At 36.9% G+C, this 23,593-nt stretch overlaps 1 protein-coding gene across 1 annotated transcript in view; it reads left to right on the top strand.

Annotated features, from left to right (window-relative positions):
* LOC101164378 (glutamate receptor ionotropic, NMDA 2A) overlaps positions 1 to 23,593 on the top strand; it is a 134,236-nt gene that overhangs the window by 15,390 nt on the left and 95,253 nt on the right. The window contains exons 3-4 of the mRNA XM_011477376.3: positions 19,663 to 19,887; positions 19,985 to 20,143. Coding sequence (XP_011475678.2) covers positions 19,663 to 19,887; positions 19,985 to 20,143 — 384 coding nt within the window. The remainder of the gene's footprint in view (positions 1 to 19,662; positions 19,888 to 19,984; positions 20,144 to 23,593) is intronic.

Genomic DNA, 23,593 nt, shown 5'->3' with positions numbered 1-23,593 from the left:
ATTTACTATCATATTTAAAGATATTGTAAAATACGTAGGCTTGTGAAAAGCTGAGATGTTGCCATTAATAAGGTCAATTCCTACATAAAGAGTTAATAAAAAACTAACTAACTGGGGGGAGATGATAGACTATTCATTGATTTTGTTGGGTTGCTACTTGTGTGGAAATGTCTGGCTCTTGTCCTCAACAGCTGAGAGCTTCTTCTGCAGGTAGAAGAAGGCAGTTGAAGACGGAGTTGAATTCCAGACCAGATGTAGCCTGAATGACACAACCTCCATGTTTTGAGGGAGAGCACTCAAAAAAAAGTGTAGTTAATATTTCTGTGAAGCTGAATCTCTGACAAAGCTGGGAGGATTAACTCTTGTCACCAGCTCCAGAAGGGGCATCTAGCAGTGTAGTGCACTGAAGCTACTGCTTCAGCAATTAATCTAACACAATCCTCGCTTCCCCAAATCTGTCCAGAACGCTATCATATCTTCAGGAACAGGCTTCCAAAGAGAGTGATATGCGACTGTGGGTTTTGGGGCAGAGGCAGCAATAATATCACTAAAACCACCTCCAGGACACAAGTGTGACGTTTGCACCATTTTGAAAACCACAATAAAACACAGTTAAAGGTATTAATATGAACATGAAATGCAAATTTACTGAGGTGTATTCGTTTTTGTTGTGTGACTACCCATAATCACACCTTCATAGTTTCAAAAGTTTGGGTTCATTCTTAAAAAAAAAAAAAAGCCAAGACAAACACTTCTTGATTTAAATAAAAAATAACTCAAGTAACCTAAATGCAGTTTGACATTAAAGTTAAAGGTTTTTTTAAAATCACTATTCAATCTAAGTCTCCAATTTATTTCCTGGGTCAAAACAACTGTCTGAGGACATTTTTTGTCCAAGTCAAGTGCTGCAAAAATGTATTTCATAAAATGAAATAACATTTCAGTGCCATCAGCATAATGTTCTGTTGTCAAAAAAACATGATGTTTGGTCGCAAAAACTTACAAAGCAGTTTTACAACAAATCTTAAAGCAATACTTGGAAAGGAAGTTTTATGCTACCATGCAGCAATTGTACTCTTGTGGAAAATTGAAGTAAAAAATTGAGATCTGGTGTATTCATAAACAGTACTGTTATTAATAATAAATTGTTCAAGACACCGCATTGTAATCATGCATCAAAATGAGAAAAAATTTAGCTTTTACCTAAAAAGGAAAAAGGGTCTTTCTTACATAATTATATCAGATTGTCTAACAAGGTTCATCCAATAATCATCTACAACTGTTATGTATCATTTCAATGTTTCAGATCATTTCAATAATTCAAATTAGAGAAATTGCATTGTGTATTTATGAAGGTTGGCTTAGTCTCAATTTCTATTGTGCTGAGTCCTTTTAGGCATGGATGTTTTTCTCATGGTCTTGATTCCATTTCTACTATTTTCAATTAATTTACATTCCCATCATTATTTTTTTTTATAAAGGACTCAAAGAGCTCCCAGAATTTCTTTATGGTGTTTAACTGCATTATTACAATGGAAGTTTCTGGACAAGATAGTAAATGATTTGCAATAAGACCCTAAGATTTGGTCCAACATAATACATCAACATGGAGTGCATTTTTCCTTTTGATTACATCTGAAACCTTTCATGCTGCCTCCCCGATGCTTTCCTTCTCTACAGAGTAGCGGTACATTTTCTATGAGACATTTCCACTTTCTTATGGCATGTTGGAGATTTACCCTTCCTTATTTGTCTATATAAAATAAGACAAATAAAAAGTTATCACTTCAAAAACAATTCTGAAGGCTCTTAATAAAAAGTACAAATCTGATGTGATGTGAAATTAGACAACATGCACATAATTTTGGGATTTTGCTCGATGTGGGTGGTAATTACTGTGAATTATTGACTGCAGAATGATCTCAGAAAATGGAAAGACCTCAATTTTCTAATAAAAAGAAAGTACATCTTAGTGAATTTCAGGGACTTTAATATCATTGGTTTGTTTCAGTTCCTTGTTTTGTCTAAATGAGTCATTAAGTTCAGTTTATTTTCTATGGTAATATTTTCTGCCATATTTCCAGCCCCTGTTTCTTTTGCAGCGATTTTCTTTCTGTATTTAGTCACGATTGAGTGGGCAGATTTGAGGAATCTCAGTACAGAAATGTTAAGTTATTAGGTGCATGCATTGTTAAAGCAGCCTTGAGTGTTGTTCAGTCTTTAAGGCTCATATTTAGTAAAACTGGCTAAAATTGCTTTAACTGCTGCATGCTACATCAGCCCCATCAACACTAAAAGAACACATACTGCCATCTTGTGTTGTTTCAAAGTAAAGAAACCGTATAGCACAAGTATCAATGTTGACACCTGCAGAAATTCCATCAATCAGGGCTGGGACTCAGGAACCTAATCCATCGGATAATTACAGTAGTACATATTGTGATGATTTTGCTGTTTAAAGCCTAAAACCTGAAAAACGTATAAATGTTTCTTAATTTGGACACATTTAAATTGAAATTTGTTTTTCCCAAAAATGTAATATTAACATTAACATATTGACATGTGTAGGATCAGTAATCACCCCACCCCAACCTAAATAAATAAATACATACAGCAGGCTCCAAACAACCGTATTAGAAACCATATTTAACAGTGACGTTTGGTTTTAACCATGCATAATGATAAAACAACCACTTAGGGGGCATTTAATTTTTCACCATGTGAGCTTTTTCCCATTAGCCTTTGTTAACTGATCCACTCATAAAGACTTCCACATAGTGTCCTCTAAATCAGTGGTCTCTTACCTTTTCCAGACCACAGACCAGTACAATGTCAGACAATATTTTCATGGACTGGCCTGTATGAGTCTAAAGTGGACATCTTCTCTTTATTTTTTTGCCTTCAGTTTCCCTTAACATTGAGACATGATCCATGTCGGTTTTGTTTATGTGCTCATCACGACATCCCAGTCTGTTTTGTTCTTTCTATTTACTTACTTTATCCCCACACACTACAGAGCAAAACGTTGGGGAATATTGACGAATATAACCTGTTTATTTTTCAATCAAGTCAATTCCGATGACAACATTGGGCACAAAACAGCGAAGTCCATGGGTGACCAGTTGGACGGTCACGTAGTGGGTGTGGTCAGCTTTGAGGCATGCAGTGTCTTTGTCAAAAAAATTTCCTTAAATGATATTTTAAATCATTTTATTCTTTTTCGATATACATTTTTCTGCTTTTCGCTCTGATTTTTTTTTAACACTAAAACTGTTGTAAAGCAAGAAATGAATTCTGTTTTTGTCTTTTAAACGCAGATTTCTTTTTATTTGAAGTTAAAGGCTCCTCTTCTGTTTCCTCACTGGGTCTTTCCTGTGAAAAGAAACTTTTCAAAGATGTTTGCCTTAGTTTAGTTTAGTTAACTTTGCTAGCTCTGTAATTTCACGTGCAGTAGCAGCTTTAAGAAAATAGCAGCTGGATTTTTTTAACACTTGAATGAACAACTTGACATACATCCAGAAGGAGTAAAGTGTGGTGGAGAATCCAGCAGTTTTCCAAAAAGAAAAATTCCTTCAGAATAAAATTATAAATAAAACAAAGAAATTGAGGTTGTGATTTTTTACGCTCTTTGGCCCGGTACCAACTGTATCACGGACCGGTACCTCTTTGCAGCTGGGGGGTTGGGGACCCCTGCTCTAAATAAGACTACACATTGAAATGTTTTTATTGTTTTTATTCATACTTTTTTTTTGTTTTTTACTGTTCAGGTTGTCATCTCTCCACTTATTTGATTGTTGTTGCTGTTTACACACTAACCTGTGTAAAAACGGAAGCTTTGACAAATAGAAATTTCTCTAAGCCAATTAAAATAAAGAGAGGATGTCGGCAAGGATGTCCTCTCTCTCCTTTGCTTTTTACTTTAGCAATAGAACCATTTGCAGCAGCGATTTGTGCACATACACAGATAACTGGAATCACAATAGGACCCTCTGAACACAAAATTTCTTTGTTTGCAGACGATGTCATTTTATATTTAAGTAACCTTACTTCATCAATCCCAGCAGTGCTGGAAGTGATTGAAATATTTGGAAGTATTTCCGGATATAAAGTGAATAATGCAAAATCTTCAATTTTAATGCTAAATTCTATGGAAAGGCAAAACCCCACTTCCAAAACATCTCACTTTAAAGTAGTAGAACATTTTGAATACTTGGGAGTGGTAATTGTACCAAAGCTGGAACAAGTTTTCCAACGTAACTATGATTACTTAAAAGAAAAAATCAAAGATTCAATAGACCGATGGATGAAGCTGCCCATAACTATAATGGGAAGAATAAATATCCTAAAAATGAACGTATCGCCAAAACTGCTATACTTGTTCCAAAATATCCCTCTGGCACCCCCTCTAGAATTATTTGCTTGGTCAAAGAAAATCCCAGTAGCCTTTATATGGAACAACAGAAAACCTCAACTACGACTTACTTACTTTACTATACTTACCATTTGATGGAGGGGGCTAAAATCCCCTAATTTTAAGCATTACTTTTGGGCTACACATCTGCGCTCCATTATGTTTTACTTCTCTAATGAGAATAATCCACATTGGGAAGAAATCGAATCCCACAATTCAAAAATACCTTTACCGTCATTCTTATATTCTGATACAATAAGAAAGTTACAAAGACAAATCAAAAATCCTTTCTTGAACCACATGATAAAGGTCTGGTTTGAGGTCAAAAACTATTTAAAAGAAGTAAATTCTTTATCATAATTTAGCCCAATCTGGGGTAACGCGGTTTTTTTTACCAGGAAGAATGGATACAAGGTTTAAAACGTGGGCATCCAAAGGACTTAGAACAATTAGAGATTTGTACCCCTCACAGTCCGATACCTTTATGTCCTTTGAGGAGCTAAAATCTATGTACGACCTGGATAAAAAACACAACTTTAAATATCTTCAGTTAAGAAGCTTTGTGAATGCAAACCAAAAGAGTCTTAACAAAATTCCTTTTTCACAGCTGGAAACCCAGATGATGAAAAACAAATTAAGAAAAGGCATAATTTCGGACCTCTGTAACTTATTGATATCTAATACATCAGAGAATTCAAATGGTAAATTAAAATCATGGAATGATGACTTATCATTCAATATTAATGAAAATGATTGGACATGGGCATGTTGTAAGATTCATTCTATGTCTATTAACAGTCGACTGAGAATACTGCAATTTAAATGGTTAATGCGTTTATGTACGACACCAGTGCAACTAAATAAATACAATAAGAACATACCAGATGTTGGTGCAAAATGTGGATTTAAAGGCACATTAAGGCATTGCATGTGGGAGTGCCACCAAATACAAATCTTTTTGGAAGAAGTTAAAATTAGAATAGAAAAAATAATCTCTAAACATTGAGCCCTACCCTATTTCTTTTGACTATATATCCAGTGAAACATAATTTTAGTAATACAGAGAGTACATGTATTGATATCAGATTCTTAAAGGCTAAAAGGTGTATTGCACAGGCTTGGAAAAACATGAGCAGACCTAGCATAAATAAGTGGCTGAAACAAATGTTGCATTGTCTTCCTTTGGAAAGAATAATGTATATCCATAAAAGTAAACAACACCTATTTGAGGAAATTTGGGGACCCTTTATTAATTATATTCAAAAATTAGACCCAACAGATGATTCAACAGATTTTTGATCTCAACTGCATGGAATTTTGCAACCTCAGCTTAAAAGCTTTTGATAAGGAGAGCTGTGATGGTATCATGTAAGAGAAGCAATGTTTGTTAAGTTTTGTTTTATGTAATTATTATTTTTATTTGTTTGAGTGCAGATACTTGTTTTGAGTGAAATGTCAAACAATGCAGTTTAGTTTTTTACATTTTTTTTTCCTTTTTGCTTTTTGTCTTTTTATAAGGAAAATGTATCTGGTATTATTGGAGTCGCTGTGTTGTAATGACTAATTCTTTAAATAAAAAGTTGTGGGGAAAAAAAAAAAACCTGTGGAAAAACAAACAGGCTCCAGTGTTTTGAAATATATTCTAACCGAGATGATAATTGTGATGCCAGACAGCCTTGGGTTGCTTGGTTAGTGTTGTTAACACTTTAGTCTAAGTTATTACTTTAGAAAGACACAAGCCTGAGTAAAATTGAACCAATAAAGGATGTTTTCTGACTACATTTTTACATACGACGTGATTAATTTGAAATAACTTGTGCTAAAATGGCAGCGAACAACTCAGAAGGAATACCTGACTATATGTAACTATACTGGACACCGCTAGCTGCTGTCATTCGTTTGCACTGCTGTTTCTTGGCTTTGAGCAGCTCAGAGCTACACTGATCTCATCAACACATGCCATCATCTGTCTGTTGTAATTATTTTGTGAAAGACTGGTTGACTGGCTGTGCAGGAAGATGGTCCACTTTACATTTCTTTTTAGCTTTTATTATTTATTTCAAATTAAATTTAATCATGAAAGCCCCCGAGGACTGTCATCTGACTTTTTTTCCCTAGACTTTATTGTAAATAATATCAAATAAACGGCGGGGCAGAGCCTTCCATTTTGACATCAATGAACAAACCGGCTGTACGGGTGAAGATTCAGAGGTCTAGAGGCTAAGCCGGAGCAGCACCTCATTAGTGATTTACTGTCATTAATGTCACCCAGTTAATCAACAAGGAAACAAAGGATTTTCTTCTTTCCGTGACATCTTTGATCTGATAGATTTATGTTCCTAAACCGAATCCTCACTCTGCTCATATTTACATCCACTGCATCCTTTCCTGCTGATTAGATCCTCTCCTCGTTTTGATGTTTAGGTTGAGATAAATTGTTCAGCTGACTAGATACAGTAAGAGAAATGCACTAGCCGATATACATTAAGTATTTTTGCAAAAGAAACACTGAATTTACCTCATGAGATAATATATTGTTTATTTTTTCTGATTTGTCTGATTTTCTTCTTTTTTATGCCTCTGAAAAGAACAACACATATGCCGACATATGCGTTTTCTGTCTAACTGTTGTGTTGTACTCAGCAATTCAGTGATGGCAGAGGGAAATACAGTAATTAGATTTTTTTTTGGTCTAAAAGCTAATTAAAAAAAAAACAAAAAAACAGCAACACACTTAAAAACGACTTAGGATTTCAAAGACTGCTCAGAAAGCAATTAAGTATTGATTACTTTAAGGTTACATTTTCATATTTATGGAGCCAAAACCTGCAACTCAATGCCAAAACACAGCACAGAAAGATTTATTTTTAGTTGTAAAGCAAAACAAAAACTTATTTTGAGACAAAGTTTTCTCAAATTTCAGCCGAAATTGATAAAAAAAAAGTAGAGAAAAGTGAAGATCTTGACGACTCTTGAAATGTATCCTTTATTTTTTACTCAAAAGTAATATTTTTACAAACATATCCTTTAAACGTTGCACAACAACAGAATAGAATAGAATAAAAAGGATAATGCCAACACCAATGATGGTCTGAGCAGTGTTGATGACCCTCTACACAGCCTTTCTGTCCAGTGCTGTGGAGCCAGGGTTACCACACACTCACGGAGTAGGTGGGGGTACTATCCATTGAGCAGTGTAGAGGCTCACCAGCAACCCCCAGTTCAGGTGACAACCCCTCAGGATGCTGAGGAAGTGCTGCTACTACTAAGCCTTCTTCACCATGACCCTGATTTTCGCTGACCAGGAAGGATCAGGAGAGATGGTGGTGCCCACAAACCTGATGGAGGAGACACAGTCCACACATTCTCTATTATTTTAGAGGGGCATGTGTGTGGCTGTGTCTTCTAAAGTCCAAGATGAGTTCTTTGTTTTTCTGGGCATTTAGAGACAGATTGTTAACAGAGCGTCACCTGGCCAGGTTGCTGATCTCTGCCCTGTAGGCATCACCCTTTTGAGATTAGATGCACCACAGTGGTGTCATCTGCAAATTTGAAAACTGCATAGGTGTGGTAGGTGCTGCAGTCCGATGTGTAGAGGGAGAACAGAGTGCAACCCTGGGGGGTGCCGGTGATGATCGGGATGGTGGAGGAGAGGTGGAGACCAGGTTAGATCTGTTGTGGGCGGTTGGTGAGAAAGTCCTTTATCCAGTGGCAGGATAAAGGACATATCCAACAGGTCACTATTTTCTCTCTATAAGTTAAGATCAAGGTCCTTTTCCGTTTTAAAAAACATGCTTTTCAATGCTAATAAGAATCAAGTTTGCCCGTCACCTCTGGAAAGTTGCAGAGTTTGTCGTGGTGACATACATTTACATTCAGATGAGGCCATCCAGGACAAAATGGGGTTGGGCTGTTTTTTGTAAGGGAACATTGACAGTTCTGGCCAGAAATCAATCAGCTGCAAACTGCTGATCTTTATTTAAGATGCAGCCATCATTACATATGCCCTTCAAGAAAAAAGAAAAAAAGTTCAACGACTTAAATAATTGCTCAATAAAACAATCTAAATTTATTATTATTTTTTATTTTTTACATGAATTGTACAATTCTTAAAACACCATCCCTTTCAGCTTTGAGCGTTGTTCTGACGTTAAGGCTCACATTCATAAAACTGGCTCTTTGGTCTGTTTGTAAAACAAGTCTTACATTCAGTATGCGCAACCAAGAGTATGTTGTGTAAATATTGTGTTTCCACCACACAACAACAAACTCAAAAGTTTTCTATCTCTAGTCTCTCAGGAATCTGTCACAAATCATGAGCATATTGATATATTGGCGTAAACGGCCTGTGATAAATCATGGATAAATTATGTCCTTCAAATGTCTAAGGAATCCCCATTATTCTTTGAGGGCAGATGCTATTGTTTACAGCAGCCTGGTGGATCATAACCTGACACGTTCATCACACTCAGTGACAAGTGCTGCATCCCAAAGATGTTGCTGCCTGCTTGGTACTCTGCTCCGATCAGTCACACATTAGTGTTTCACCTCCACGGCTGTTTGAACATCGCAGGTTAAACACGGGCCATGTCCAACTTCTGTTGTGTGCTCAAGAATTTTGAACTACCTGACTGAAAAGTTTTCTGCAGAAACCCTAGCAGATGGGGGGGGAAAAAAAGAAAAATACAACACAAAAAGAAACTGCTGATATTTTGCTCTTAAACTGACTTTGGAGAACTGTAATCTGTCAAAAGCACAAGCGTTGCACACATCCAGAATTCAGCAGCGCTCATAACTTACTTTATTGTGTGGTTTACTCATTTACTCCTCACAGTACCATCTGCAAACTGTATTAGATGTCTTTTTCATACTGACACATGGTGGGCTATTGGGTAACGTCCTAAGCATGGCTATCTTTTCAGATTAATGCTTCAGCCAAAAACTATACAACAATTAAGGTTGGTTGCCAAGTCCTGATTCAACGCTTGGATACTTACATTTTTCCAAATGGACATAAAATAACACAGATTTCTATTTATTGTCATACCGAGAGAACTTTGAAAGTGCATAAAAATTGAAAACACTTAACCGAAATATGAAAATATGATATATATAATTTGTATAATTTTTTTAAAAAACTCTTAATAATGATTTGGAACAGTCAAGTCCCTATTATGTGCTGGCAACAAATTTGTAACACAGGTTCCTTTTTCTGTGTCCAAATATAAAAACTGTAAACTTTATAAGTTGATTTGATAATCATGGTTTTATTTAACGTTTACATATCTGTGAGACTGACTTAAACGAAAGATCGAAACCATTGAGTGTATAATATATGACTGGATGAATCATGTATGACGTCACCCATAAAAAATGCCTTGCTTCTGGTTCCTACCAATTGAAGTCAATTTAGTAGCCATTTTTCCGCGATGCGCGTCACCATTTTGGAACCAGACCTCTTCAGTAAGCCGTGATTAGCCCATCTACATTTCTATGGCAACCAAGCTCTCCAATCAAGGGTGAGCACATTACAAGGCCACACCTCTTTCACTGTAAACAGGCTTGGGAAAAACTGTCAATTAAACGCATCAATTGTTTGATGTGAGGCCACCTACTTTTACTGAGCCATCTGATTGGTCAATTTATAACTTGAATAACTTGCGCTACAGCAAAAATATCATGAAAAAAAAAATAGAATTAGCAAGAACATTTTGATAAAAGGTAGTAGAGCAAGAATGGTTATTCTGGCGAACATAATGACTGAGTAATAGCTGTTTATTTCTCAATAGCAGTCCAAAGGAGTTTGGCTTTTTGCAACCAGCGGGTACTTCCTGTTTGGAACGCAAGGGCGGCGGGGTTGCTCAGTCCAGTTCTCCTTTACTGTCAATGATCTAAACATGTGTATGCAATCTCTGACATAAACTTTGATTCGGAAATGTATGAATTTTAATGAACCACCAATAAATTCCCTTCTGTATTCATGCATAGCATAGTTGCAATACATTTGTACATCAGAAACACCTCAAATGCCATTATGGGATTTTTAAATTTCGGTATTGTTTCCAACCCTTTAATACTTAACCCAAGAATTAATTTGTTCAGATTGGCCTTTATATTTGATTACTTATTTTTTCATATGACTTATTAATAAAGCATTATGCATTCTTATTTGTTTATGTTCTGTTTAAGCAGAAACCACTTGTAATTACAGCAATAACAAAAACACTTTATAAGGAAAAGAAGGCCATCAAGAGAAAAAATACAGCTTTCATGTTTTTTTAGATTTATTTTTTTCCATCCATCCATCCATCCATCCATCCTATAAATAAAGTTGAAGTCAAAGTTAAAGATTTACCTTAACCAGATTATTTTTAACAAAACTTGTTTGATGTTACTTATTATAACTTGTTGTCTTAAAGTGGTCTCTAATTAAACTTATTGTACTAAGTTTAAGATGCAACAATGCCCAAGTAATGAACCCAGCAAATGTAAAGAGATGTCTTAATGGCCCGGAAAGTGTAATTTTAATTGGGACTTTTAGTCCTGTATTCCCACATTTGTGGAGTTTTCTAGTTTTTACTGGTTCTGAGATTTATTACTCCATTACATGGCCATTTCAGTGGTGAGCAACATCTTGCAGGTTTAGATTGTGCACCTAATAGACAGTTTCAGTTTCTAATGATTAGGTGCTACGTTGGCAAATTGGACGCTAAATTCATGCAGATTTCCGCCTCAAATATGTACATAAATTTGGTCTTTTTGTCCAGGGGTTTAACACTGCGTAATCTGGGTGTTTAGAATTCAAGTGGTAGTAAAGTAAAGACTCTTTGGCTATGAAGGAGACTTGTATGGTAGTGTGTTAGTGTGGCAGTTGCTATCATTTGTTACTCCAGTGGCTGTGTCACAGCAAACAGAAGAGAGAATGAGATTATGTGATATTCTGCTACATTATTCAACTGTGAGACTGTTTGTGGGTTTATTGTGGGTTTATTATTAATGCGGAGTTTGACTTTTTCAGATGTCTTCTGCATGAAAACAAGTTCTATGGCACATTTTTCAGGTATGTTTGTGGCATCGCTGCTAAGCTGAGGGAGCTATTCTGTAAAAATAAAGTTACAAAGAGCTGTATTAGAAGCTATGCACCTTTTTTCCCTGATTTGTGTCACTTTTCTACTCCCTTTTAACAAAATGACAAACATAGGTGCTTTGCGGCTTTCTGTTTTCACTCTTGTTGTTTAATCATTGACTGTATATGAGGACATCACCAATAGAAAATGGCTTACTTCCAGTTCCCAACAGATTAAATAAATGCCGTCACTATTTTTTAATGAGTTTTTATGGTCTGAGTCCTTGTATCTATGGCAACCACTCCCACCGATCAGCAGCAAGCTAGTTTGAAGTCGAAGAGCAAGAATGGTTATTCTGACAAATATAGCGAGTGAGTAATGGCTGTTTATTTCTCAATAGAATTCTATGGGATTTTGCCTTCCTGGAGTCCTGTAGATTGTTACCTAGGTGGTAAACCGATTTAATTCATAAATCAAGACGATTCACAGATTAAACCATGATTCTTACTATTCAGTATATTATGTTTGAATAGTTGCAATATTTCTGTCTTTTAACTGGATGAATGAACATTAAAATAATGTGTATTTAAACAGCATAATTTATACATTTTATTTAGAACAGGAGATCAAAATCAAGAAAACATAAACAGAAAAAAACACAGAGAAATTTTGAAAGAAATAATAAACAATGTCACACTCAATCAGCTTCATACTGAACTTGAGCAGGAATCAAAACACAAACATCCCTGTGTTTTTGGATCATTTAACAAGAAATCCTAAAAAATGGTTTCCACTGTTTTTCCATCCTCAAAGTTTTGCTGACTACAGTTCCAGTAGATCAATGACAAGAAGATAGTAAATAAAGACACAGGAATACCTGAATAAAAACATAACACTTTGACAACACTCATATTTCCTACAAACATGTTTTATAAACCGAGTTTTTCTTGTCTTTAGTGGAAATACTAAAAAATATTTATACGTTTTAGATTTTTTAGCAGTTGGCTAGTATAGTGTAGAGTTCTTATTACTCCAAACTCCACTATGGTCAAGACCAAAGAGCTGTCTAAGGACACCAAAACAAAATTGTTGACTTGCACCAGGGTGGGAAAACTGAATCTGCAATAAGTAAACAGCTCGGTGTGAAGAAATGAACTGTGGGAGCAATTATTAGGAAATGGATCAGACAACCACTGATAATTTCCCTCGATCTGGGGCTCCCTGCAAGATCCTACCCCATGGGGTCAAAATTAATGGAGAGGGGAAAAAAAATCCCAGAACCACATGAGGGGACCTAGTAAATGACCTGCAGAGAGCTGGGACCAAAGATACAAAGGCTACCATCAGTAAACACTATGCCGCAAGGGACTCAAATCCTGCACTGCCAGTGTCCCCCTACTAAAGCCAGTCCATGTGCAGGCCCGTCTAAAGTTTGCTAGAGAGCATTTGGATGATCCTGAAGAGGATTGGAAGAATGTCCTATGGTCAAATGAAACCAAAATAGAACCTGTTGGTAAGAACTCTATTTGTCATGTTTGGAGGAGAAAGATGTCATGTTGGAGGAGAAAGAATGCTGAGTTGCATCCAGAGAACACCATACCTACTGTAAAGCATGGGGGTGGAAACATCATGCTTTGGGGCTGTTTTCAGCAAAGGGACCAGGACGACTGATCCGTGTAAAGGAAAGAATGAATGGGGCCATGTATCATTAGATTTTGAGTGAAAACCTCCTTCCGTCAGCAAGGGCATTGAAGATTAATCATGGCTGGATCTTTCAGCATGACAACCATCCCAAACATACTGCCCAGGTAATGAAGGAGTGGTTAAGTAAGAAGCATTTCAAGGTCCTGGAGTGGCTTAGCCAGTCTCCAGATCTCAACCCCTAGAAAAGCTTTGGAGGGAGTGGAAAGTCAGTGTTTCCCAGCAACAGCCGTCTAAACATCACTGCTCAGGGACCAAAATACCAGCAACAGTTTGTGAAAACCTTGTGAAGACTTACAGAAATGTTTGACTGCTGTCATTGCCAACAAAGGGTATGTAAAAAAGTATTGAGTTGAAATTTTATTATTGACCAAATCCTTATTTTCCACCATAATTTTCAAATAAATTATTTAATAATCAGACAATGTGATTTTCTGGATTTTCCTTCTTATTTTTTCTCTGATAGTTGGGGTATATCTATAATAAAAATTACATCTTTTTAAGTAGGAGAACTTGCACAATTGGTGGCTGACTAGATGCTTTTTTGCCCCACTGCATTTAAAATCTTAAATTGTTCTACATTTTACAGCATTAATTATATTTCATTAAGTGTATTTTTTTTACTATACCCTCCTTTAATTTTAAAGATGGCAAATCAGTGATCGGATGTCAGAAATATTTATACTCGTTTTTTTTTTTTTTTTTTTAATAGAATGTGAATATCCTACTCAAATAATATCCAAATAGTTAAGCTGCGGTCTCTTATGGGTTCTTTTCAGGTTTTAGCTTGTAAGACCTGGTTCCATGCTGAGTATGTAACCATTGTTTTTTTGATTTGTGATGTAAGAAATAAAGTCTAAGGTTTGAAGTTTTTTAAAGCACCTAAAAAAATAATCACCAAAAGGGAGGAGAAAATACAACATTTTAAAGAAAAAGCTGCAGAAATATGAATGTTGTTTGGAATTCCTAAATGGATTAAAATGAAATTTACATTAAGAAAGAAACCTTAAAGTGACCCTTCACCACACATTTTGAGAATTAAATCACATTTTGCTTGAATTTCTCAAATCAATTACCTAACTCAGTGAATGACCTTCTATTTACCAAATGTAAACAGTCCCATTCAAGCCTAAAAGAATTACAGTGACGTCCGGGATGCAGCAGAGCTTAAAGAAACACAGATAGTGTTTTATGGATATTACCCTTGAACATAGATCCTAATTTGTTTTGTCATCTCCAGATACTGTGTTGAGCCGCTTCATCAGTGATGAAGAATGAAATTGTGGGCTAATAGATTTACACAATTACACCCACATGAGCTTTATTTAATAAGAGTTATCGCTAACATTGCTGAAGCAAAAGATGTGCTTATAACCAAGGAAAATTACTCTGGGTTTTGTTTCGTAGCGCTCAAAGGCGCACTCTTAATCAATGTGATTCAAGCAGCTTGAGGGCCTCTTAAGGCCTGCTCCCACTTGAGCATTGGTGTGTTGTCTCAAGACAACTTCAGTCATAAAAATACTCCTCAAGAGAATACTTATTTGGAGCTTAGAGGCAAATTTTGGGGGGAAAAAATGCAAAAGAACCCCAGCAAAGGCATAGCGTGGCTTTCAGTTTGTCCCATCTACATACACTAAACAAGCAACACTTTTGTTTTTGCTCCCATTTATCATGAGATGAACTCAAATATCTAAAACATTTTCTTCAAACACAAACTAATCATGTCTCTCAAATATTGTTCAAAAATCTGCCTAAATCTGTGATAGCGAGCACACCTTTGCTGAAATAACCCATCTCACCTTACAGGTGTGCCATATCAAGATGCTGATTAGACAGCATGATTATTGCACAAGTGTGCCTTAGACTAGCCACAATGAAAGGCCAGTCGTAAGCGTAGTGTTTGGTTTTATTGGCGAGGTCTGGGGACCCCGAAAACCTGTCAGTATCTGGTGTGTCCAGGGGGGTATTACAGAAGACACGTTTAAAGTACCTGACTTTAACCCTGAACTCTCGCTGAAGTCCGCCTGAACGTGCTTACTCTGAGTATGTCGGTTCCAAAAGACCAGATATGAGTTAGCGTAATTACGCTCGACTTGGTAACCCTGGGTTAATGCGCGTGCACGGCAAGTACTTAAAGACATTCTCAATGGATCGCTGATTTCCGGAGTCACCATGGAAACGCGTGGAGAAAAAAAGAGAGCGCTATACTTCAGTTAGACGGAGTCGGAGATTACAATTACGGCATATGAAGAGTATATACCCATCAAAAAAGTAATACGGCAGCATCAGCAAAAGAGAGTTTCTGCTTGGAGAAAAATGACAAAGTAAATGCACTAGTTTCTATCTCATTTCCATTTTCATTGTGACGCATATATAACTTATCCAACTTAAACGAATTAATTCAATTGGTAACAATTAATTGAGTTAAGTTTATTCAACCTAATTTCTTACGTCTATCAAATTCAATGATGTATACACAACTCAAATTTACACATTTATCTGACTAAATGTCATATTACTCCAATTCAATTAAATATTTTTTCATCTTAATTTATAGTACTTCTTGAACTCTCATTTGTCTAAGTTTGAGGCCGCAGAATTTCTCATTTCTATAACATAAAAATGAATGATGCAAAATTGGTATACTATATATGTCATGTCATCAGTTAACATGACTCTGACTTTTACTTCCTTTCTTGTGACTACATGTGGCACTGGTGGTGGTTAATAATGTCATCATCCTCTCCTTCCCTCTCACTCATGGTGCAGAAAAAATTAAACATAACAGGATAAAATAACTATACAAAATAGAGTGAAACAGACGACAAAACACATTTAGACAAAAACCCACACTTAAACCCAAATCCGTCCAGACAGGTAAAGGGAATGGTATCCCACAATTCCTTGCGCTGCCAATCTAACAGCAGCACCAAAGTTACACCTATTTAATTTAATTAATTTGAATGAAAGTAAAAATAACTATGTCTAATAACTACGTGTTATTTTTAAGTTAACTGAACAAAAATTTTTTTTATTTATCTTAACTGAAGAAATGAATTAAGTTAGATCAATGTAAAAAAGTTTATCTTTCCAACATCCATATGTGGTCTTATCACAGTGGAAAAAGTATCATCTGAGCTTCTTCCTCCACTAAATCCTCATCAAATGGACACGCCATGCTCCTTCACCTCTCTGAAACCAAATAACCTTCAACTAAACCTGCTCCAGACCAGGTTATGTTCAGAGCATGAGTTGCTATGGCAACTTGACACACCCTGAAACATACCTCTATTTTTGGAATCGAAAGCTCAGGCTATCCACTTCCTTACACTTAAACGTACCGTGGTAACTCATATAACCTGCTTTCTGGAATACCCCCCATTTGCCTCATGCACTACAACACATCTCCTTCATATAGAGTTGATCAGGTTGTCAATTGTGACCTGTGGACTGTTGGTCCACTCCTTTGCTGGATATTGACAGGACCTGGAACACGCTGTTGTATACGCCTATCCGGAGCATCCCAAACATGATAGTTGTCCTCACTGGGGTCTCGACCTAACACTAATCTAAACCCCATAGGACAATGGAAACACAAATTGACCCAATGTGTTATAGCTATTCTAACCGTTTTGCTAACTGTGGCACGGAACAGTCTGGTCCTTAGTTGTCTTAGTTGTGATGTTAACTCCAGGGAAAGTTAGTGTAAATGTGTCCCTTCGGTTGGAGCTGACACTAATTCCTTGGGACAGAAGAATAGCTGTGTGTGATTTAGTGGCGTATGCTAAGTGCTGCTGGAGCTGCAGGCTAGTCTGTGGGCACCAGGGCAGAGAAAGCAAGCCGGGAAAAGTACTGACTTCACTAACTGGCCTGATTAGAGCGGGCATAAGATGACATGGATCAGATACGTACCAAACCGGTCGAAAAGACTGACGGGAAGAATCAAAGACCTTCATTTATGGAAAAAAAACATGAGCGTGATGTGAAAATGCTCCGATAACAATAATTAGCAGGTGTGGATGCGTAGATAGAAAACAAGTAAGGAAAGGATTAAGACATTTGGGAGACAGGAGATTAATTTTGAAGATGTGATGTTTCCTCCTGGGTTTTTTTTTTTTTTTTTTTTTTTCAGCTCCGCTGGATTGCGGTGGTGTAAGAAATTGGTTGAGATGCAATGTAGCATTCGCATCATGGTTTCATTAACTCTTATTCAGCCCAGGGCATTTCACACTGCATTTCCTCTACTCATCTGCTTCTTTCAGATCTTCTCCCATTAAAGGAAAAGGTAGCACAGAGCAAACTAGACTACACCCAAAAAAGGGGGGGGGGGGACAGGAGCTAAGTCTCTTTAAACTGATACTCGGTTTGGGACACAGAGCTGAAAGCAATGTTATTAATTTACGTAAATGTTATTGATTGATTGAGACATCGATGTGCCTTTAGCTATTTGAAGTTATTCCCCTTATACCCCAACAGCTGAGGTAAAATCAGCTTGCATTTATTTCAGGGTTATTTTATCCCTTAATCACTGGTACTTTACTGTGTACATTTGCCTACAGGCATTGATTATGTTCAAATAGTCAAACACTGGAAGAGAGATTTGGGGCGACCCATTAAGTTCTGGAAGGGGTTGAGCAGAAATAGTTAGATTAACTCCTGATAGTCTCTCTCTTTGACAAGGACTACGTACCAATATTAATTGAACATCAGAGGACACGTTGGCTTCCTTTACAGAGCATGTTTTGTAACATTTAATGCCTGCAATGCATTTGGGCTTGAACAATAAACAAATATTTGCCAAAAGAAATATGTAACTTTTCTTTTTACTTTTTGTGCTAAAAACAAGCCGCCTACATGTTGTTGGGTGGATTTTTTTTAAAGTAGTTGATTTTGTTTTTGGTAAATACACACAAACAAAACTCCTGTATTTTGACCTGTATGAGGAAATTTTGACGCGTCATTGCAAAATAATGCAAACCTAAGAGTGGCAAAAATGACAGAAACCAAAATGCTTAGTGCATCCATCGCTTATGTCATTGAATGATCTGTTTACAATGGTGTTTGTTTAAGTGGTGGACTAAAATTAAAAAAGGACGTACAGTCTTCCCTTGCTATATCGCGGTTCACCTTTCGTGGTGACAATTTTTCGCAGATCTTTTTCAGAGGAATTGTTCATGTTTTGTTTTTTATAGTGCAATGATTACGTGTTCTACGTCATGATTGGCTATAGACATTGTCAATCAATCTTCTCTGTGCCATGTCTTCTGTACAGAATGCCTTCAGCTTGCCAAATTTACATAAATCTTCAGATCTTTGTTTTTGTCCTTAGACAAAAGAGAAAAGAGAAAAGTGCAAAAATGTTAATGTCTTTATAAGAGAATGTGTAAGATGTGTTTTGAGAAGTTTTACAGTCTTTTTCTCTTAAGACCTGGCGTCGACATCACATTTTTGGTTATCTTACCACAGTAGTTAATTCTGCTTAACTTTGACCATGTGACCACGTGTGAAGAGGGTTAGCTCAAATTTTAGCTTGGGTTTTGAGAAGTTAAAACATCTAGAATTATTGTAAAAGACAACGATGACTAGTAAGCTGATTTCTCGTACTGAGTGACGTTTTTAGAACGTAACTCCAGCAATAAACGAGGGATCACTGTGAATGCAAAGCATATCACACAGCAATTTAATGATTTTCAGGACATCTGTACGGAAAACTGTGACACTCTCAGTGTAACTATGCTGACAGTTCTTCTGGAACAGTCAATCAACCATCTAAATTATGTGACACAGGTTATACATAAGGCTTTGCTGCGGCAAGTAACAAGCAGTTCCAGAGGCAAAGACTTGGTTGGGGAGGAGTTCAGAGAGGCCACGGAGAAAGACTCTTAATTAGCCTGAAAGACATTCTAGCAAATGTTGCCCTTGTTCACATCTGAGAGAAGGATAGAGCATGATATTGATAGGCAGAGGCGGCTGCAATATTGTAGTTGTTGCATCAATCCATTGTAGAGAAGAAAGAGCTGAGCTGAACGGGCTGATTTACTGATCAATCTACTTTTCTACTCTCACCTGCAGCCATGAGCTTCGGGTCATGACCCAAAGAAGAAGATCCAAGAGACAGGCAGCTAAAATGAGTTTTCACTGCAGGGTGGCTGGACGTTCTCTTAGGGAGCCCAGTTGAGGTCGCTAGGTCATATTTTTTGGATGCCTCTCCCAAGTGGTATTCTGAGCATGTCCCACTAGGGGAAGGCCCTAGGGGAAAACTCAAGCTGCTTTGGAGAGATTGTTTGTCTCTGCTGGTTTAGGAGCACCTTGGGGCCCTAACGGCAGAACTAAAGGAAGTTTTTGGGGAGAGGCATCTCTGGGCATCTTTGCCGAAACTGTTGCCCAGCTCCAGATAAGCGGAGGAGACCAACGGAGGAAATTTTTCACAAGTTAAGTCAAGTTATTGCAATAATTTGTGACTTTTTTGTTTATGTTTTGCAGGGTATGATGGGTGTAGTGGGCTGGGTGCTACTCCTACTCTCTTCATTTATGGCATCTGTGGGGTCCCAAAAACCTCCAGGGCTAAGTGTGGGGGTGATTCTCGGCCAAACTCGCCAAGTGTCTGACCAGGAAATCCGGCCGCTGCGGCGCCCTGAAGACATCCTTGATGTCTCTGTGATTACACTGAGGATGAACCAAACAGACCCAAAGTCTGTGATTACACAGGTGAGGAATGCAGAGTGCTTTGCAAATGTTACATTAAAACAAGACACCCAGTGTTACTAATAAACGGTCTGTACTTTTCAAATGTCTTTCTTTCAAGATGTGTGAGCTTGTGTCTCGCACACGCCTCCATGGCATTGTGTTTGCTGATGGCACCGATCAGGAGGCCATAGCCCAAATCCTTGACTTCCTGTCTGTTCAGACACAACTTCCTGTGCTGGGAGTCCACGGAGGTTCCTCTATGATTATGGCCGACAAGGTGAGCTACATAACATGGGCATTGACCTGCTTGGGTACACGCTCTGACTCATAAAACACACTCCCACTTCTCTTTGTATGAAGTGGAAAGAACTGTAAGTGGGGAATTGTAATCCTTTCTTTGTGCACGATCCACCTGCCCAAGGTTAATACCTTCATCTCATGATTTTGCAGGTGGTAAATTTGTTGTCCACGGCAAGAATAATGTTGGTTTTTAGGAAGTCGTTATGGGTGCCGCAGCTGATAATTTTTCACATGCAATGTGAATGAGGCTATATTACAAGACTTTAACAACATAAACATTAAAAATTTTACATTAGAAACATACATTTAGTTAGTTAGTGTATGGAAAAGATTTCCTTTAAGTAGATGTTGAATTTGATTTCAACCTACTTTCACTGGTTGTGCAGTAAATGCTTTTAAGGTTTTTACGTACGGTGGCCCTGAAGTGAAAACCATACCAACAAACCATTAAAACACATTTTAAAGATCACAATGACACTTAAAAAAGCAAAACAAATAATAAAAAAAAAACATGACATTTCAAAAATAAATTCCAGTAGTTAAAACACAATTCTAAAAAAATGAAACAAATAAAAAAAATTTGGAAAACAAAATTAATTTCAAGAAATCAAAATTTAAGGTTAAAAAATGTAAACACAATAAGAAAATAAGACAGAGAAGAGAGGTTCTGTGAGACTGATTGGAGGATGACTGATTTTTTATGTTTGAGTTTCTTTAAATGCGTCTTCGAGTCAGCATACTAATAAATTGTTTATGATTAATACAGAGCACATCCAGATTGTTTCATGCCAAAAAACTTTCATTTTAAGTTATGAATAAACATCATTATCCAATAAGCGATGTCCCAGAGTACCTACCTTAATGTCTTCTTATTGTGTTTCATCTTTAACTATTTTATTTTGATTTCTGGAAATTACTTTTGTTTCCTGAAATGTTTCATTTTACTTATTTTGGAATTGTGCTCTGGTGTCTGGAATTTTGTTTTGTTTTTTAAAAAGCAATTTTTAGTTTTGTGATCTTCAATATGCGTTTGTGTTGAGTGATTTGATGGGATTTGCACTGTAAATTGATGTCATAGTAAAGGACACAAAGAGAGCATTTTTTGCAGTTAGTGTAAATCTTTAAAATGTACAAACATTCTCTGGGACTTTGTTTTTTTTCAAACAGACAATCAAGCTTTGCATTAAAATATTTAAGAACACATTTTCTGCTTGAATGAGTAAAATGCAACCAAAATAAGTGAATACAGAAAAGAAGACATAAATGTGATCAAATATATGCATTTTATTTTTTCAACAGATTGTCTGGCCCCATTCTTTTATCTTCTATTATTTTTCTGCTTCTGTAATTGGACTCTTTTCTCTTTTTGAAAGAAGTAATTGTCATTTGTAGTAGCGCCTGTCGCTCTACATGAATGCACCTCTCGAGGCTCCAAACTACAATAAATGATGTTTGTAAAAAAAGAAAAAGGAAAAACTCACACCCAGACCTCACTGATTCAGAGCAGGACAAAGATAGATAGATAGAAAAAAAGAGAAATTAAATAACTAAAAATATATGATTAGCCAAAGAAAGATAATAACAGATAAACATTTTTTAGAAAAACATTATAATAATTTACAAAATAATCAAAGTTTTTATTTTTGAGTATGTGCATGTCTTGTATTAGTAAAATCCACAGAGATGCTTTCAAATATTCTATATATTAAAACATTTTTTTTGCCATATTTCAAAACAAATTCATTTTATTAATTGGTTTGTATTTTTTATCTACACATTTTTTGCAATAATTCTTTGCACATAGTCTTTTTGTCCCTTTGGGTTTATTATTTTTTCATATGCAAAGCCACAGCAGCAAAAGAAATCCCGAGCTGTTTGTGAATATATTCTGTCTGCTGATTAGTGGAAAAATAAATTGATTCTACATTTTAGAGGAAAAAAGTATCTTTCAAGATCGCAGTTTATGTTATTATTGTTTTATTGATGTGTTATGTTCAGTACAAGGCAAGAGTAGACGTCTTTTTCTTGGCTGAATTCTCTCTGTGGTACTGATGCAGACCTTGCTGCCTGACAGACAGACTGCAGAAGCTTTGATAAAACACAACTGGTTTTTTAGCTTTTAAATCTCCCAGGGCACAGCAGCCAAACACAGGAACCAATAACTACTGCAACGCAGCAGTCTTTGAAGTGCAAGTTTATGGGGGAGGCTTTGTGTATGTGTGTGTATATGTGTGTGCGTGTGTGACGTAAGATCAGAAAAAAGATGGAGAGAGAATGAGAGAGGTAAGGAAAACATCAGGACTTTGGTTGCTCTGAGGGCTGCTGGTTGAAGCTCATGACAAAAAAGATAATGATAGGGGAAAAAATGGAAATATTGTGGCTTTATTCTGTAAAAATCAAGTAGCTTTTTCCTTTTCTTTTTTTCCTCACTTGGGAGTTACCTGGTATAAATGTACGGAACAAAATACACCATCTTGACCACAAAGCAGGTAGCGGGTGAAAATGTTGGTGTTGTTGCCTTTCTGTCCCTGCAGGCTTGTTTTGAGCAAAGAACAACTTAACTGCTTGGATGAAAAAAATGTTCAATTCAAGTATCTACTAAGAAAAAAGAGGCGAGTTTGCAAGTCTCTGAAAAAGCATTGCTGGCAGTTTTGGCTTTTTTTTTTTGCAAGAAGGTGTTAAAGGGCTTCAGGCTGCATAGTAGTATAGTGATTAGCCTCACAGCAGGAAGGTCCCTGTTCAAATTCCACGTGGGTCCATTTTGTGTGAATTTTGCATGGTCTCTGCAAGCATGCATTGGTTTCCTCTGGGCACTCCGACTTTCTCCCACAGTCCAAAAATGTGCACTTTAGGTCAGTTGGTCACTCCAAATTGTCCCTAGGTGTGCATGTGGATGTGTGTTGTTGTGTGGCCCTGCGATGGTGACTTGCCCAGGGTGTACCCTGGCTGGGATTGGCTCCAGCAACCCCATAACACCAAAGAGGAATTTAAAACCCACTCTGATCTTTTTTTCATCTATTTAAAAAGCATTTCCAGTGGTCTTTTAATTATGATTATGAGCCTACGTAAATCTAAAAACCTGTCTAGTTTTCTAGGACATAGTTTCTGCAGAGCGGCAGTAGTTCATCGTAAATTCACCTCTGAGTTGTGAGCAGGACTGTTGGCACAGAAGTAAGCCTCTACTGATGTCTTCCCTTTGTTTATATTCTCTCCTGCTATCTTACAGCTCCTCACATCTCCAACCTAAACATTACTGGTGCAACAAAAATATTGAGCAATATTGGAGCTATCCAGTCATACAGATTTAAACCAGATGCCAGCTCAGACGAGGAAAACAAAGATGTTCATGGATCTTTTTGTCTGCAAGTGGATGAATCAGAATGGAGCGGGGCAGGAAGCTTGTGGCTTGCCGATTGTAGGTTCTACA

Source organism: Oryzias latipes, chromosome 1 (assembly GCF_002234675.1).
Source record: "Oryzias latipes chromosome 1, ASM223467v1".
Lineage (NCBI taxonomy): Eukaryota > Metazoa > Chordata > Actinopteri > Beloniformes > Adrianichthyidae > Oryzias > Oryzias latipes.
The sequence above is the reverse complement of the archived record's forward strand: the minus strand, read 5'-3'. Positions and strand labels throughout refer to the sequence as shown.